The sequence below is a fragment of the Myotis davidii genome, unplaced genomic scaffold, assembly GCF_000327345.1.
Source record: "Myotis davidii unplaced genomic scaffold, ASM32734v1 scaffold399, whole genome shotgun sequence".
Taxonomy (NCBI): domain Eukaryota; kingdom Metazoa; phylum Chordata; class Mammalia; order Chiroptera; family Vespertilionidae; genus Myotis; species Myotis davidii.
The window spans coordinates 2,627,539-2,644,851 of record NW_006292094.1 but is presented as its reverse complement, the minus strand read 5'-3'; the positions used below and the strand labels follow the sequence as shown (position 1 = coordinate 2,644,851).

The window sequence follows — 17,313 nt, the reverse complement described above, 5'->3', positions numbered from 1 at the left end:
TGCACGAATTTGTGCACAGGTCGGGTCTGGCCGGCACACCCCAATTGGGGCCAATTGAGGTGGGGCCAGCCAGGGGCAGGGGCCGCAGGAGGTTGGCTGGCCGGCTCCGCCCCCAATCGGACCAGTTGGCCAGCCACAGTGTGTGTCATAACAACCAGTCCTTCCAGTCATTCTGGTCACTTGGCTTTTATATAATAGAGGATAGGTATGTTGTGAATATTGCATGAGTCATACTTATCCTAAAAATACTCTTGTTTACCAAATGTTCAAGTTTAACTGGCCGACCTGTATGGCATCCCCAGATGAGGTGGATACTCAGTAACTCAGAGAACAGTCTGGACCCAGGAGTTCAGTACCACCCCAAGGATTCTCTCCTCCCACCCCCATCCCTGCACGTTGGCGCCCGCAGCCACAGGGGTGCTCCCTCCACAGCAGTCAGCCACAGTGTCCACCTCTGGCTGTTGCCCTGGGTCGAGGCACACACTTACCGCCTGGCCATGGCTCAGGGAGGTGTGGGTTCAGAGTGGACATTTATTGAGCACCTACTGCGTTTTCTGTGCTGGCCCAGGCACCCATGACTGGGATTTGGTGTGCACCCCTCTAACAGAACAGAAAAGCCTTCCGGCCCCAAAGGACTATGGGAACAGGGCAAGGCGTGAGGTGACTGTCCCCTGGGGCGGGCGGGGGAAGACCCTGAAGGAGCCGGCCCTGGAGCGAGGAGGAGAAAGGCGTTTAAATCAGAGCCACGCAGAGATGGGAAGTGGGGGCCTTTCCTGTGGCTAACCATGTGGCGGGGGGCTTCCTCCCACTTCCTGTCCGCTCCCTCCACCGGGGCTTCCCAGATGACTCGCTCCTAAGCCCCACCGTTCGCTGAATCCACCGAGAGCCAGCGCCCTTCCTCATTCCACGTGTCTCTCTAAGTCAACTCGCTCATTTTCATTTCATACGATTCCTGTGAAGCATCTTTCTCTCACGAGGGTAACTGGAAAGTAGATTTTTCTCGCTGTAAACAGACGGCTGCCAGGAAAATAAGAAGATTGGAAGCAAATAATGCTGCTGGTACCTGCCAGGCCGCTGCGGGGGCGCTGAGCGGCAGCCACTCTTTTCTGTTAGGAACTGGGGAGGCAGCAGGGACACCCTAACACCAGCCGAGACTGTCCCCTTGATGTCTGGTTGACCCTTGAACGACACAGGTTTAAAGTGGAAAAACCCACGTGTACGTGGACTTGCACACGTGCACACCGTGTTGCTCCAGGAGCGGCGGCGTTTTGGATCTGAGGTTGGAGACCCTCGGAGGCAGAGGGCCGACTGTAGCCACACACGGATTTCAAGGGCGCGGGGTCCGCGGCCCTAAGCTCTGAGCTGCTCAGGGTCCACTGGACTCGGGATTGAGAGCGGCCGGGACGAGAGATGCTTTCTTTCACGCACGATCTGTGTCCCCACAAAGAAAATCGTAGGGACTGCTGTGTCCCACACCCTTTGGGAACCGTCCCAGTCAAAACCTGACCCTAAGCCCAGCCACATGTTAGGGACTCCTCCCCAGGGCAATTCTATGCTTCCTGCTTCCGTAGACTGAATTCCATACACAGTCTCACTTATTTACTCATCCTTTCATCCAAACGCATCCGGCAGTGAAGCACTGAGTGCGTTTCCCTTGATTTCCTTGGAAACAACCTTTACTGCGTTTCCAGCTCCCCACAGGCTGCGACTCACCTACCTCCACCTGCCCTGCACTTCCTCAGACCACCTCCCACTGCCTCTGCACTTCGCCCAGGGGCACCAGGCCCCGGCCCTCCGCCCTCTGCCTCTAGGAGTGTGGGCTGTTGGTGGCGCTCACTAAGTCCTTCTCAGGGAATGACAGTAGACTGAGAAGAACTGTATGGCCCTGGTTGGTTTAGCTCAGAGGTTAGAGCATCAGCCTGAGTGACTGAAGGGTCTCGGGTTCGATTCCCAGTCAAGGGCACATAACTCGGTTGTAGGTTCGATCCCCAGCCTCAGTAGGAGTGCCTGCGGGAGGCAACCAATTCATGTGTCTCTCTCCCATCAATGTTTCTCTCCCTCCTCTTCCCTCCCCTCCACTCTCTCTAGAAATCAATATTATCCCTGAGGCACTGATGGCCTTAGTTCTGTGCCCCGCCCCCTGGCCCCCAGCAGGCAGCGGACAAGCAGGTCTGGCCACTGTGCAGAAGCAACACTCAGACCCTGTACCTCCTGCAGGACAGCTCTGCGGGGGCCCAGCTCTGAGCGCGCAGGGAGCCTGGCCGAGGCCTGTGGCAGCTGCCCACAGCCCAGCGTCTCCTGCTGGTCCTGTCCCATGAACCCTCACAGGTGTGGCTCCCAGCCCACTCCCCAGGGCCCCATCTGCCTCGGGGTCTGCTGCCTGGGCCCTCCACCGTGGCCCCAGGTCACGGCAACCTCACCAGCCAGCGGCCCTGAGCTGCCGGTGGCTGTGCTCTGAGTGCACCAGCTAATTAGCTCTGTTCCGGGCCCATTCCTGGCTCAAGTGTACCGTGGCCGTGGCTCTGATGACAGACGGGCACACAGGCCGCCGGGAGATGCGCTCCGCAGGCCGAGGGAGGAGAGAGGAAGGATGGGGAGACTGGGTTACGGGGTCAGGGAAGGTCACCGCGCCCCCACCTCTTTCTGCCTCTGAGCACAGACAGCGGTCAGCTCTGCGGCTTCCGGATCTGTCACTGCCGTCCCAGGGATCCTTCCGAGCCAGGCGGAGTCCCAGGGTGAGTGGCCCGCCTTTGCTCTGCACAGAAATGGCCCCTTTGCTCTGCGCAGAAATGGCCTGTCTTTATAAATAGCCGAGATCGGCCCAGGCTGGGCCTCTGACATTCCTTAGATTTAACTGCCAATCACTGTCTCAGCCACTCACTTCCCATCCTGCGGAGACCCAGCGGTAAAGGCAAGAAGCAACGGGACGAGAACCTGCAGCGTGCAGAGGCGATTCGACTCGGGATGTGGTGGGAGGGCTCACCGAAGGGCCTACTTAGCATAAACCAGGTGGCAGGGCTCGCCCTCAAGGAGCTCCAAGGTCACTGGTCCAGCCCCTGCTCAGAGTCATCGGAGGGAGTGCCAGACAGACCCAGCACTGCCCTTCGAAGAACAGAGAAACAGGGTGACATCGGGGCCAGGCAGCCTGGCCTGGCCTCACCCCCGAAGGCCTGGACACCACATCTATTTAATGAGCACCTACTATGTGCCAGGCCATGAGCCAGCGGCTCTCACAATCTTTGCTCTTCAGACAACTTGACACACTGAAAAGTTATTGAGGGCCCCAGAGCTTATAAGAAACTCCCTAGCATATAAGAAACTAAACCTGAAGAATTATATAAATATTCATTCATTTAAGAACAATAACAAACCCATTACTTGTTAACATGTAACATATTTTATAAAGATAAACTCTATTGCCCGGCTGGCATGGTTTGGGGGTTGAGTGTCGACCTATGAACCAGGAGGCCATGGTTCAATTCCCGGTCAGGGTACATGTCTGGGTTGTGGACTTGATCCCTGGTATGGGGCATGCAGAAGGCAGCCCATCAGTGATTCTCTCTCATCATTGATGTGTCTATCACTCTCCCTCTCCTTTCCTCTCTCTCTGAAATCAATAAAAACATATTAAAAGTAAATAAATAGACTATTTTGTGGACTGAAGGCATTTCACGGGAAGAGCAACATGGCTTGTCGGCTGTTCTTTCATGTAAGAATGGGCTGCCGTAACCAGGAAGAAAGCAATGATTGTGAGAGCCGCTGGCTCATGGCCTGGCACATAGTAGGTGCTCATTAAATAGGTGTGGTGTCCAGGCAATGACACTCCAGCTTACGAGCCCCACCATCGCCTGGGCTCTCCCTCAGCCCGACAGTCCTCCCAGCGTTGTGCTCTGGGTGCCACAGAAGTGCTCATGCGTACTCCCCCCCACCCCCCCCAGATTATAAAGACAGGTACTCAAGGGTGGAGAACTGATAAAGTGAATCACTTCACTGCTTCCTTAAGGATATTCTTGCGTGAAACTGGCCTGTGTTTTAATGCAGGTGTGTGATGGTGAAGGACACAGTGAGTCCTCGCACACTCCGGGGCCACTTTGGTGACCTGCGTAAGATGCCGGCAGCTTCCCACCACCAGTGCAGGTGTCAACAGGAGGGAAAATGCCAATAATGTCCTAGCCTTATCATGTAAATATTTCTTTACTTCGAGGAGTTTCTGGAAGAATCTGGGAGACCCCTGCCCCCTCCCCCTGCCCCGGGGTGCAGACCACACTGGGAGCCCTGCTGAGCAAGGGGAGAAACGCCCAACCTGGCCGAGAAGATGACCATGAACAGACACAACCAGCCGAGGACGTGAGGAGGGCAGGATGCGGGCGTGGCAGGGAGCGGCCTGCTCTGCACTGTGGGAAATGGCAATGGTTTCACGGTGTGGGAAGCTTCTGAAATGGGTCTTGAGGGTTGAGTAGGAGTTCATCCAGAAAGATAAGGTGGATCTTTATGTTCCCTGTGTCAGAGGGTAGGTCCTAGGAGGGCAAGACTTTAGAAACAGGCACACACACAAAAGTAAACAAACCGGAGAGTTCGTATGACTGTTCATACATGAAAACACCGGCCACCATCATGGAGCACCTGCTGTATACCTCACTCTTGACATCTATGATCATATTTCATTCTCACCAAAAAAAACTATGACATGCATGCAAGTATTCTCTTGGGTTCGGAGCGGTCGGGTAACTTCCTCAAGGTCACGCCTCAAATTCACAGAGGAAATCAGGATTCAACCGGAGGTCCTGCCTCCAAAGGCCACGTGTCCTTCCTACTTCCTCCCCGGAGCCCAGAGGAAGAGCCGTGGCCTGGGCCACCACTGCCCTGAGTTTCTGTTCTTCCCTTCCATTGACCAAAGAAGGTCCAGCCCCTCACACTCAGCACCCAAGGCTCCCCAGACAGCTCCACCCTCCTTTCTAGCCGCACTGGGACCCTCCCTTCTATCCAGACTCGGCTATGGCCTTTGCCTGAGGCGTGACCTCCAACAGGAGTCCCTTCCCGCTTTGTCCTTCCATCTTGCTCTACGGTTGGGATCCACCAATCTTTCCAGGCCCAGACACCCTCCTCCCTAACCCTCTGCATCTCCTGGCTGTGTTGATGTCATGTATCGTGGTCTGCCTACAGCAAGTGACCAGTTTCTTTATCCCAAAACCCACTGACCCTGTCACTAGACTGTAGGTTCTCTGATGGCTGGGGGCACATCGATCTGAGAATATATCACCTCTTGGTTCTTGCCTTTGCCTTTGAGCCTCAGTTTTCCCCTCTGTAAAATGGGGAGAGTAGCCCCGAGCTCATGGGGTTGTGGTGAGGATGAAATGCATTAGCACACATCGGGTAACTAGAAGGCTGCCTGACCCACATAAGCACTCAGTCCGTGTGAGCTGCTTCCGTTACTATTATCATCACAATAATTACTGTTGTTAGATGTCATTAAGGGGCAGGGGTGAGCGCATCCCTGCCCCCGTCGGTTTCCCGGCCCACTTTCTCAGAATCAGGGCAGGCTGGTAGCGCCGTGCATGGTAAGCTGATCTCCAAGCGTGGCAATATGTTCAGATATTTATGACTTGGGTTTCCCTGCAGGGCGTTCTATTCCTGGGGGCTTATTCCTGCCGGGCCTCTGTTCTGTTCCTCGGCCTGCCCAGCCTCCGCGGGCCTGACAAGGCGGAAAATAACTGAGCCGCCGACCCTGGGGAAGGCCCGGGGCGCTCAGAGCCCTGATTAAACATGCAGTGGGGTTGGCTGGTGTCAGCTGGGCCTCCCTCCATCTCAATTCCACGCAACCACCCTCGCGGGCTCCTCGGATGAGGCAGCCCTTTCAAGCCCGCTGGGCACCTGCAAACAGACAAGGGATTGGGGCATCACACTTTGATCCCCGCAGCTGTCACCGCCGTGGAGGCGCACAAGCTCTCCTGTGCCCGCGGGCGCCTGGGGCGGGCTGGCGGCTGTCAGCGCCCGGATGGCTGAGGAGGTGAGTGAACAAAGCGCCTCGTGGGGAAGCTGTGTCTGGTTCCTCCGCTGGGTGCGCCCAGCTCCCGGCACTGTGGGCCTTCTGGGGCATCGCTCCCCTTGGCGCTCCGGGCCCGTTTCCAACACGCTTCCGGCCCGCAGGTAACCCCACTGGAGACGGGAGCAACTCCGTGGAAAGGGGGCATCACTCCCAATGTGTTTCATCATCTTTCTTTTCCTTTGTTTTCTCTTTTAAATATGTTTTTATTGATATCAGAGAGGAAGGGAGAGAGAGGTAGAAACATCAATGATGAGAGAGAATCATGGATCGGCTGCCTCCTGTGCCCCCCACACTGGGGATGTGCCCTGACCAGGAATCGAACCGTGACCTCCTGGTTCATAGGTCGACGCTCAACCATTGAGCCACGCCGGCCGGGCTTGCTTCATCATCTTTCTAAGGTTGGTACAGAGGTTCTGCCCGATGCCACGGAAGGGAACAATGTCTGTGATCCGTCCGGGCTCAGCTGGGTCGCCATGGCGATGGTGCCAGCACGTTCCACGCCAGCCCGAGGGCAGTGCCAGGTTCTTGCTGAGCCCGGCCTCCGGCGGCGGCTCTGGAATCTGTTTTAGGGACAAGGACACCACAGCTCACAGGGGGTGCATCAGCTGTGAGGGACACGCCCCTGGAGCCAGTGCCCCCGCCTTCCCGCCCGCTCACCGTCTCCCTGGTTCTGGGACATGGGTTCCCTAGGAGGGAAGCGTCTGTCCGGAGTGCACAGTGGGCAGGCTGGTCACTGTCAGTGAGAGGAAGGGGTGAAGGTCCGAGACCAAAAAGATTTGGGGACGGGACCCAATGAGGGGAGAATGACCGCAAACAAGAAGGCAGGCGCCCGGGGTGGGAACAGGGGAGGTGCGGAGAGGCAGATTGGTCTCAGGATCATGCCCATTCTCCTGCCCCCGATTCCAGATCATCCCAAACGCCGGGGCTTGGTTCAATCACACCATCCACAGCCGGCCTGCCGCCCACAGGGCCCTGGCGCCCGCCACCACCTCAGGCCGTGGCCTCTCCCTCCGGCTCCCGCATGGACCGTCCAGCTGCTGTCCATCTCGAGTGTCCTCAGACAGAGACCCCCAGCAGAGGGCGGGCTCCATCAGACAGGAGCCACTAAGGGGGGGGCGGGCACTGTCCCTCTCCTTCCTGTTCCCCCTCCCAGAACCCGGAAGACGGGCAAAAACAAACACGTGCTCAGGTGGTATGGAACCGCGCCCGGCTTACAGAGAAACAGGCGCTCCTGTAAATTAGGTCCATGGATCCGGGGTCATCAGCACCTCCAGATCGCTACCACACCCCAAATCAAAGGCAAATAAATGGGGATTGATTTAAGCAGGGGAGGGAGGGAAGAGAGGGGAATGGGGGGGAGGGGAGGGGAGGATGATGAGGGGGAGGAGGGAAGAGGAGATGAGAAAAGGGAAGAGGGGGAGAAGGGAGGAGGAGGAAGAAGATGGGGGGGGGAGATTTTGCTCTGGAATGGGACACAGAGCTTAGAATTGAAATGGGTACAAAGTCAGATTGGAGACAGAAATAGCATCTTTTCTCAAGTGTGAATTCTCTTTTGCTAACCTAGAAAGAGACTTTCCTGGCATGCGAAGCTCCCCCTCTGTGCCCGCCGCACGAAGATGTAGGTATAATTGACCCCATCGGGCGTGAAAACCTAACCAGCTGTAGCATGAACCACATTCAAGGGCCTCCAAGCGAACAGCTCCCATCCCGGGGGCCTGGCGCCCACCAGTCAACGATCATCGATCATCGAATGTAACCTCCCCCATGAACGGCAGATCTGGCAGCTGATCTCAACACCGGCAGGTGTCAGGCCTTCCCTCACCACGGTGCGCGTATTCGGTTACTTTGGCCTGAGTTCTGGATAATGAGCTGCCTGGGTGACCCGGCACCCCTGCTGTTTGTCCCTGACTAGGCCCTCACCTGGGCGTTCATACCTGCACCACGGATCAGGTTCGACCAAACGCGGATCTGCAGCATATGTGGCATGTCTTGTCCTTGTCTTTCTCTGTCACTTATTGTAGTTCTGAATGATGTGTTTTTGGGTTTGCCTATTTTGTGTTTGTTCAATTAAAATTACTGCTGTTCTTGCAGACCATAATCACTTCAATTTTGTTCACCAGAGTTCTCCATCCTATATAATAAAAGGCTAATATGCAAACCGACCAAATGACAGAACGACAGGTCGCTATGGCACACACTGACCACCAGGGGGAAGATGCTCAATGCAGGAGCTGCCCCCTCGTGGTCAGTGCGCTCCCAGAGGGGGAGCGTTGCTCAGCCCCCTGGTGGTCAGTGAGCTCCCAGAGGGGGAGCGTTGCTCAGGCAAAAACTGGGCTCACAGATGGCGAGTGCAGCAGCAGTCCACGGCAGTGCTAAGGATGTCTGACTGCAGCTTAGGCCCACTCCCCGCGGTGATTGGGCCTAAGCCGTCAGTTGGACATCCCCCGAGGACTCCTGGACTGCCATGGGCACAGGCTGGGCTGAGGGACCCCACCCCCACCCCCTGAGTGCATGAATGTTGTGTACTAGGCCTCTAGTGTGTCTATAATATGTAACCTGACGCTACTATAATGCATGGTGCATTGTAGGTGCTTGTCAAACATTTATTGAATGGCTATATGGATGAATGAATAAATGAATGAATGGATGGATGGATGAATGAATGAATGAGTAAATGAATGGATGGATGGATGGATGGATGGATGGATGGATGGATGAATGAATGAATGAGGCTGGATTAAATGCCTCTTAGCTCCTTAGCTCCTTTGGCCAAGAGGAGTCTCAGGCTCCCTATGACCAGAGGGCCTTGGCTGCCTGCCCCCAAGGGGTCAGCACTGTATGAACTGCTGGTTGTGCCCACATGATGTTGGGACCCCTGATCTGACCTCCAAGTGTGGCTGCAGGTCCTCCGTTGGGTGCAGCGAGGATCAGGGGTGCCTGGTCATGGGGGCGCTCAGACTGGGCCTGGAGGATGGGCTCATCATGGGGCCCAACTCGGGAAGGGCGTCCTGGCTCCAGCAGGGCAGCCTGCACTCCACGCATGGAGGGCAGCAGGAGAGCCTGGCGGCGGCAGGGAAGTACCTCCCCCCCAGGTGGGACCCTGAGGTCAGGGGACGCACTTGGGCGGTGGGCCACACACATGTGCCGAGTCCGGGCGCTCGGCTCTATCCTGAAAGGCCCGACCTTCAACACAGGCGCAGCGGTACCAGGCGAAGGGTGGCTGGAGGGGACCTGGGGGGCGCTGGTGGGAGCACAGCCCATCCTCTGGGCCCACTTCCGGAATGGCTTCCCAGCGGCTCCCCGAGGCCCCCCGCCCCCTGCCCCTCTGCTCAGTCCACGGAGGCCACCGAGCGCGCCTCCCTGGGCGTGGCGGCCCCTTGTTACTTAGCTCTTGACCCAAATGCCACCTCCCATCAGAGGCCTTCCCTGGCCCCCGGGCCCCCAATGACTCTGATCCTGAGATTGCTTGTTGGCAGCCTGCTGGCTGGCGAGCTGCACGAACTGAGACTGTGGCGCCCTTGACCGAGCCTCTCGGCCCAGGCGGCGTAGGGCGGCGGCACAGGAAGGCGCTGGGCGAACGTCTGTGAGTGAGCACCTGAGGGGTGACTGGTGCACGTGCTCAGAGAAGCAGCCAGGACCGGTCGGCTGCCCAGGCCAGGCCTGAGGGCAGTGAGATCAGACCAGCCCCTGGGGCGAGGCTGACGCTCTCTGAGTCTCCGTGCGGGAGGGGGTGCGGGGTCTGGGGGGAGGCCGGCACTGCTGGTTTGTATTTTTGTTGAACACAGACTCTCTGGCAGCCTTTGTTCGCTCGGCAGCCTCCCTGAGTGGTTGCCATGGTGATGCCCATTTCACAGATAAGGAGACAGACTTGGGGGGGTGGGGGGCGGGTAAAGCAACTTGTTCAAGGTCCCTGGGCTCTGAAGTCACAGACGGCATCCCATGGCCCCGGAGACACAGTGCTGAGGCCTCTGTCCCTGGTCCCGCACCTGCCCAGGTCGGGTGCAAGGCGGGGACAACACAGGGCACAGCGCCCCCTGGATGCAGCTGCTCCTGCCTTCCCACCAGTGTCTCCGTGTGGCTCCCACGGCCAAGGGCCGGGACACAGTGCCAGGCTGAGCCCACCCTCCCGCACTCACGGACACCCTGGTGGTGAGCCTGCCACACGGTATTAAAATCAAAATTCCTGGATTAAGGGTAATTAAATTTCCTCAGGTTTTGAGGATTTCTTAAAATTCCTTCGGCAGCAGAGGGAGGTGGGGGGGAGGCGATGGTATGTGGGGTTAGTGCTGGAGTCTGAGCTCAGGGGAGACGCTGGGTTGGGGTGGTTCGGGCAGATGAACGCTGGCTAGGTGGGCGGGCCTCCCAGGGCTGCTCCAGTTTGGAGTCATTTCCCTTCCAAATGGTGACTCCCCGGCCCGCCAGCCTGGAGCCCCAGGCCCAGCCGGGCCCAGAGGGCACTGGGGCAGGCAGGTGCCAGCTCAGCACTCTGGAATTTTCCCATTTAAAGCCCAAAGTTCATGCCCTTTCTCTCATCCATGCGTTCCTGGCGCACTGCACATTCCCGCCTCCCACCCAGCCCACGCCATTCCCGAGGCATCCCAGCCGCCGCAGGCCTCGCCGCCTCCTGGTCCAGGTCTCCCTGTGGGATCGCTGGCAAGGACAACGCCATAGGAGAGGATTCAGTGACGCGCTCTTTCATTTCACGGCCAGGGGTTGTCAGGACAGGGCAGAGGGAACTGCCAAGGACTCGGAGAGGCCGTGAATCTGGGGCAGAGCCGCGAGAACAAGGGCGCGCTTCAGCCACCGGGCGGGTGGCATGGGGTGTGGGCAGCCGCTTGGATGAGAAAGTTCTCTTCCCCCGAAAGCCTTTGACTCGGATCCCGTGCTCATTTTAAAAGATCAATTCAGCCATTTCCCACCCTCCCCAATAAAGCGCTTCCGGTGGCCGGAAGGAGAAGGAGACGGGGTCCCCCGGGAGGGACAAGGATCGGCGGATCACAGGCTGCTGTGACACTGGGGTCATACATTTGGGGGAGAGTCGTTGTATTTCCAAATCGTCTTTGCAAACTCGGATCACAGCACGAGCTGAGGCTCGCTGTCAGCGTGAAAAGGCCTGAAGGCGACCCCAAACGCAGCAGAGCTGCTGTGTGGCTGTGGGTGATGGTCTCTCCCTCTCTGAACTCCGCAAAAATCATCCCAAATACCCTTCCTTGCCTTTATGCTCCTGGCTTTTGCCAAGCCCGGCGAGAATCTGTGCGTTACTGGGGTCTCTGGTCTCTTGGGCGGAGCTCAGATGGGCCTGGGTGAGAGGACTGGCCTGCGACCTCCCAGGGGCCGAGGGACAGAATGGAGTCAGAAAGGGCAGCCTCCATTTCCCCGTCACCTCCACCAACATTCCCCGGTCGGACATATTCAGGCCAGCTAACACTTACAAGAATAACGGGATAAACTTGCATTGGGGTCTTATGCTTTCTAGAACATTCTCACACATCCTCTTTCAAATGCATTGCTCTCTACCACCCTTTAAAAGTGAGGTCCTACTATTTGCTCCATTTTACAGATAAGAAAAGTGAGGCTCGCATGCCCAAAGGCTGACCACGTCTGAGCAGAGCCCCCTGCCCCCTTGGCCTGCTCCGGGCTTACACAAGGGGTGCTCTCAGAGGAGAGGCTCATGATGGGGAAGAGAAGTCAGCCACACCTTACCCCATCTTTCCCTCCTGCTTCCCTCGCAGCCCCCCGTTGCCACCCAACTGGCCGCGTCAGTCGCAGGCTCCCCGTCTCCAGCAGCAGAAAGGTCTGGGTGATTTAAGCGGAGAGGGACTGTATGGAGAGCAGACGGGGAGGTCACAGAGGAGACGGGAGGCTGGAGAACGGGCTTGGGAAGCCGGCCAGACGAGAGAGAGGTTGCACAGCCGGAATCACAGTCCAAACTCTTGCTACAGAACCAGCCCAGCAGAGTCACATGAACTGCCCTGGGCCCCGCAGCTGTGGCCCTGCCTCCACTGGCCGTGAGCCTGCACCACGGCCGCGAGGGAAGCAGGACCAGTAGGGGGCTGGCATTTTCATGTCGATCTCAGAAAGCGGAGAATACGCCCCAAAAAGGAAGGATATGGAGATGCCAGGCACCCAGAGAGATGGTGAATGGGTATTATCAGCCGGGTTGGGCTAGGGAATGCTGTGGTAACAAAATCTCCTAAATCTGCCTGGCTTCAAGCCAGTGGAGATGTAGGTCTTAGTCACTCTACGTGTCCATCAGGGTCGGCTACGGGATCGGATCCCGGTCACCCTGAACCCGGACCTCAGGCGGACGGAGCAGCCACCATCTCAAATCCTGCCCAACATCACTGCGGCAGAGCAGAGAGACCTGCGGCAGCAGATCCAGGCTGGCGTCCAGGAGTGGCATGTCTGGGCTCAGAGGCTGCAACGAGTCACGTGGCCCTGCCTCATGCCCAGGGACAGAGAGCTGGGAGGACCTGCCAACCACGGGCCTCGGGGAGGGGTGGGAGCAGAAGGCACCGGCATGGAGGCCGGAGACCCGAGTTCCCTTCCATGGTTGAGCTGCTGGGATCTGTCCATTCCTCTAGCACCCCTAGGGGCTGGAGGAAACCTCACTTTGGGGTGTGGTCACAGCAGGCAGTTTGCTGCTCAGACTGCAGGGGGCAGCTGCCAGTGACCAGAAGGCAGCCCACCCACCCGGGAGGGACCGGAGGGGCCAGGAGTGGTCAGAGCTAGGAGCTGAGCACAGCCTCCTGGAGCTCCAGAGTTGAGGGAAGGCTGACCGCAGCTGCCTAAAAGGAGACACGCAGTGGCCTCGGTGGACTTGTAGTCATTCCAAGACATGATCCAAAGGGATAGGGCTTGGGAGAAGGAAACGGATTCATTCGTGCATCCAGCCAATCATTCATTCATTGGTTTTTACATTACAGATGACGTGGGTTTGCTGGTGGAAGGTGGTCTGGGCTATATCAGTCAGGATGGGCTGGGTTCTGCTGCAGTAACAAACAGTTCCAAAATCTCAGTGGCTTAACATAGCCAAGGCTTACTGCTCTCTCTGGCTCCATGTCCATGCGGAGCCCGCTGGGGCCTCTGCTCTGTGTCTCCCAACTGCGGGTCCAGGAGGATAAATCAGCCACTTTCTTAAACTGTGCCGGTTACCATGGCCGACGGAGAGTTCATGGAGGGCGTCATGTGGATATTTAAATGGCTGAGTGTGACGACAAAGGAAAACGATGGGTCCAGTCCCCAGCAGCAATAACATGCAGGGTTTGACCATGAACTTGGCTTCACTAGGCCCATCAGGGGCTGAGTGGCTCTCTATGTCAACACAAGGTTAAAACTAACAAAGTAATAAAAACAAAGTTATGTATATGGTTAAGTCTGGAGATGCTTATTAATCAAAATTTCTGCCCACTAACACACTACACCTGAATATATGAGGATCTTGTATCAAGACCATGTCATTAACTATTAGCCAGTGAGGGCCTACTGTGTACCAGGCTCTGGATATATGATCTCTCATTTTTGTGACAACAAAAGGTGGGTGTTGATAGCATCCCCATTTTACAGATGGGCAAACAGAGGTGCAGATCAGTTCGTGGGCTGCCCTAGGTCACACCACCGATAAGCAAAGGGGTTTGATGCAAACCCAACCCAGATTCTAAACATCTCTCTTTCCCCTATATTCCACCAGGTTGCCTCTCTCGCTAGACATCCTTTAGTAACAATAACCCGAAATGACAACGTGTTAAAAACACTGCGGCCCGAGATGTTATCTAAGATGCATCTTTTCGGGGAGAGGCGGCGACAGCATTGATTGGTGCTGAGGGCTCCTGCTTCTCCAGGTCCTGCTTTCCTCTGTGTGTGTGGATCCGGCCGGTCACTCGAGAGGCTGGGAAACGTCAGGAAGAAATGAAAGGAAGCAGCTGAGATCACACGTGCAGACGTGGCTGAGGCAGCACGGACAACACAGGCTGCCCCGAGCAGCGCAGGCTGCTGTTCACCAAGACGCGCCGGGCCCTTTGGATGAATGCATGGGAGCAGAAGAAAAAGGGCCGCGCCGTGGACATGACCAAGGACCAACGACCTGTCTTCCCCACGTGGGCGTGGTGTCTAAATGGGGCCCAGTGCTCAGTCTTCGGGCTCTGGAATGCCTTTGCTTACGGATGGAGGCCTTGGCGTGGGAGGTTGGAAGGTTGTCAAGGCAACCCACAGACCGACTTCTCATCTCCGGGCCGCCCCCTGCCCCCGCCTCCTAATCTGGTTTAGCCATACCTGATGGGCCGCTCACTAGATTTGACCTGACCCCTCTGAATATTGCCTATATTCTAACATTTGGTTGAGGGCAATTTCAAATGTTTTAAATGGCCTTATTCTATACTTAGAAGGACAAATTTCCTATCCACTCCTTCCTTCCTTCCTTTCTTTTTTTTTATCTCTCTATCATACATTTACCGAGAGCCTAATGTACCAGGCACCTTTCTGGGTGCTGGGAATGATGATGAGGAACAAAAACCTACAATCTCTTCCCTCATAAATTTAAAAGTAAGTGGAAGGGTGAGGTGGGGGGAGAGGGGAAGACAGGTTACTCGAATAACCTCCCAAGCCAAATGTAAATTCGTGACCACCACATGTATTGAAGTTTGCTCAGGCCCAGGCATGACAAATGGATTGCCAAAATGGTGCTTACTCCTCCCCACCTTCCCGAGGAGCCAAAGCTCGGGGGATGCAACGTTCCCCAAGTCACACTGCCCCAAGGCGACAGAGCTGGGATTCCAACCCAGCACCGCCCACGCGAAATTCCCACGTACATTCTGCCGCTTCATGTCTCCCATGGCAACCACGGGCCTCATGTCTTTCCAGTTCCTGCCCTTTCTCCTTCCAGATCGGGGTTTGGGCTGTGATGGTTTCATCCCTTTACGTTCTCTTTGACATAAAATATTCCAGCACCTTAACATGTGCAATTCCCTGGGATGAGGCAACTTGTCACGGATTTAATACTGACATCCAACAAAGTTTTTTTTTTCTTTCCCTGAAAATGAGATGACTATCCCTGGGCAAAAGTTAAAACAACCTTCTGCATAGAAATTTCTAAAGGTCCTGAATTACTAATGCAGTCATGGCGCTCCCTGGTGACCATTATTGTGTATTACACAATGATGAAGGAGGCGTGCACGTGGGACGCAGTGGTGGTTTCCTATCCGAGTTGGGATGAATAATAACCGCCCCCGCCCCCCAATCTTGTCACCTTTACGCCTCGTCTCCCACCCGACTTCTGTCAATTCCAGTGGGGAGGTCACAGGCCTAGGGTACGGCACCTTCTCATAACGCGGCTTCTCATAGCTCATTGTTCCAGCAACCAGGTCACAAAGTCCCATGACCCGCAGTGAGATTGCCAAAGGGTGAACCATCTGCTGCCAATCTCCAGGATCACTAACCCATTCGGTCCTGGCACATTAACCCATCATCTCCTTTTCTGAAGATTGTGGCTCTAAGTGACCCCCACCCCCGCATGTTCCTGTTCTCTCTCTCTCTCTCTCTCTCTCTCTCTCCCTCCCTCCCCTGATCCTGTCCCATAACTATAGGTAACAGATGAGCTAGGCATGGTGCTACAGGCTGGGGACACCGTGATAGACAATTTGTGGTCCTAGCTCTCGAGCTTACACTCTAGCAGGGGACACAGGTGGCCAATTAGCCTATAAATTATTCATTTCCATTATAATAACTGCTACAAGAATGAAGCTCTGAGTGTCTACATCAGTGAGACAAGACCAGATCAGGTCTGAGAGTCAGGAAAGCTCTCCCTAAGGAAACAGTAAGGTGTGATGTGCCAAGAATGGAGATGAGGCTGGTCAGGTGATCGGGGGCTTGGAGAATGAACATGGCTCTCGGGGGCTACAGGTGAGGGTGTCTGTGGGGTCAGTAAGTAGGAATAGACATCAGGCAAGCTCAAGGATGGAGAAGACGGAGAGAACCCTTGTCTTCACCTTAATCACGAGAAACATTGAGCTGATGTTGAAGGATGAGTATACACTCACCTGAACATTTAGAGGGTTCATTTAAACGCTCTTGAAGAAGAAATGTTAGAGTGGAGAGCATCCTGGATCTCTGCCTAGCCTGCCTCTTCCCAGGAGCCAAAGACATTGCAGAATTTATCATTTACATCCCCTCCACTGCTTATTTAAGGCAAGGAATAGCAACAGCAGGCATAATTCCTGGTTTGCCCAGTTGAAGTAACACGGGGCAAAAGTCTGAAAGGAAGAGAGGATAGTGGTGGCAGCCATTTTTTTGTATCAATTGTGGCTACAAAAAAAAAAAAAAATCGGCCATAAAGCCTTATGTAGTGTATGATACCACCCAGCTCTCGGATGTAGTATCAGTGAGGTTAAACATGGCAAGATTTGGATTCAGAAAACCTGTGTTCAAATCCTCCTTTCCTGCCTATGTGATCAGGGCAACAAACTCTGGGCCTCCATTTCTGCATTTGTAAAATAGCAATTATAATAGTATCTGCTTTTTAGATTGTTGTAGTGTGTGTAATTTTTAGCAGCATGCCCGGTATATTCCAATTCTCATTGCTAGTTATTATTGACAATATTGAACACCTGGAAGGAAATCCGCATATGTAAAAAAGAATTTATTTAGGGAAACAATTTCCCATTATTTGCCAATTTTCTAAAATAACCATGCGTTACTATTAACATCAGAAGTGGGGAAAAGAACCCGAAAACACTTCTGAATAATAGACATTTGACTAATTCATTGTTTCCCGATTTCCCCGCATCATGTTGTCCAAGGAGGCGAGGGAGTGCAGGTTAAAAAGCACAGATTCCTAGGCCCCGACCCAGAACACGTGGATGAATATCTCTAAGGGATGAATTTGTTAATCTACCCCTTTAATCAGCCCCGCGGATGGTTCTTATAATCAGGCACCTAGGGAGATGCTCATTTACAGCCAGGGTTGCAGTGATGGACCAGAAAGCCCCCCGCCTGCATGTTGCGGAAATCACGACGGCCCACGCCTACAAGTCCCATACTGCCCCGCAACTGCCCGCGAGCGGGTCCGAGGCCTGCCGGGAGTTGTAGTTCTGGCCCGCCCGCCTTCTTCCTATAAGAACGCCGGAGATGAGTGCGGCAAACCTCCCGCCCCACAAGGCCTATGCCAGAGGTGACGTCATCGGAGGAGCGCCCGGGATGGAGCGGGCGGCGTTGGCCGCTTATTCCAGCACCTCCGCCGCCTCAGAACCTGCCTCCTCCACCTCTTTCTCCGC

At 55.4% G+C, this 17,313-nt stretch overlaps 1 protein-coding gene and 1 long non-coding RNA gene across 2 annotated transcripts in view; both read left to right on the top strand.

The window, feature by feature from the left end:
* The first annotated feature begins 5,720 nt into the window (after positions 1 to 5,720).
* On the top strand, positions 5,721 to 8,144 carry LOC107183345. Its single transcript, XR_001514131.1, has 2 exons — positions 5,721 to 6,007; positions 7,611 to 8,144. It is a non-coding gene; the product is annotated as an uncharacterized LOC107183345 (long non-coding RNA).
* A 9,023-nt stretch (positions 8,145 to 17,167) lies between these two features.
* BOD1 (biorientation of chromosomes in cell division 1) overlaps positions 17,168 to 17,313 on the top strand; it is a 5,612-nt gene continuing 5,466 nt past the window's right edge. The window contains 1 exon segment of the mRNA XM_015565141.1: positions 17,168 to 17,210. Within this exon segment, the coding sequence (XP_015420627.1) occupies positions 17,168 to 17,210 (43 nt within the window).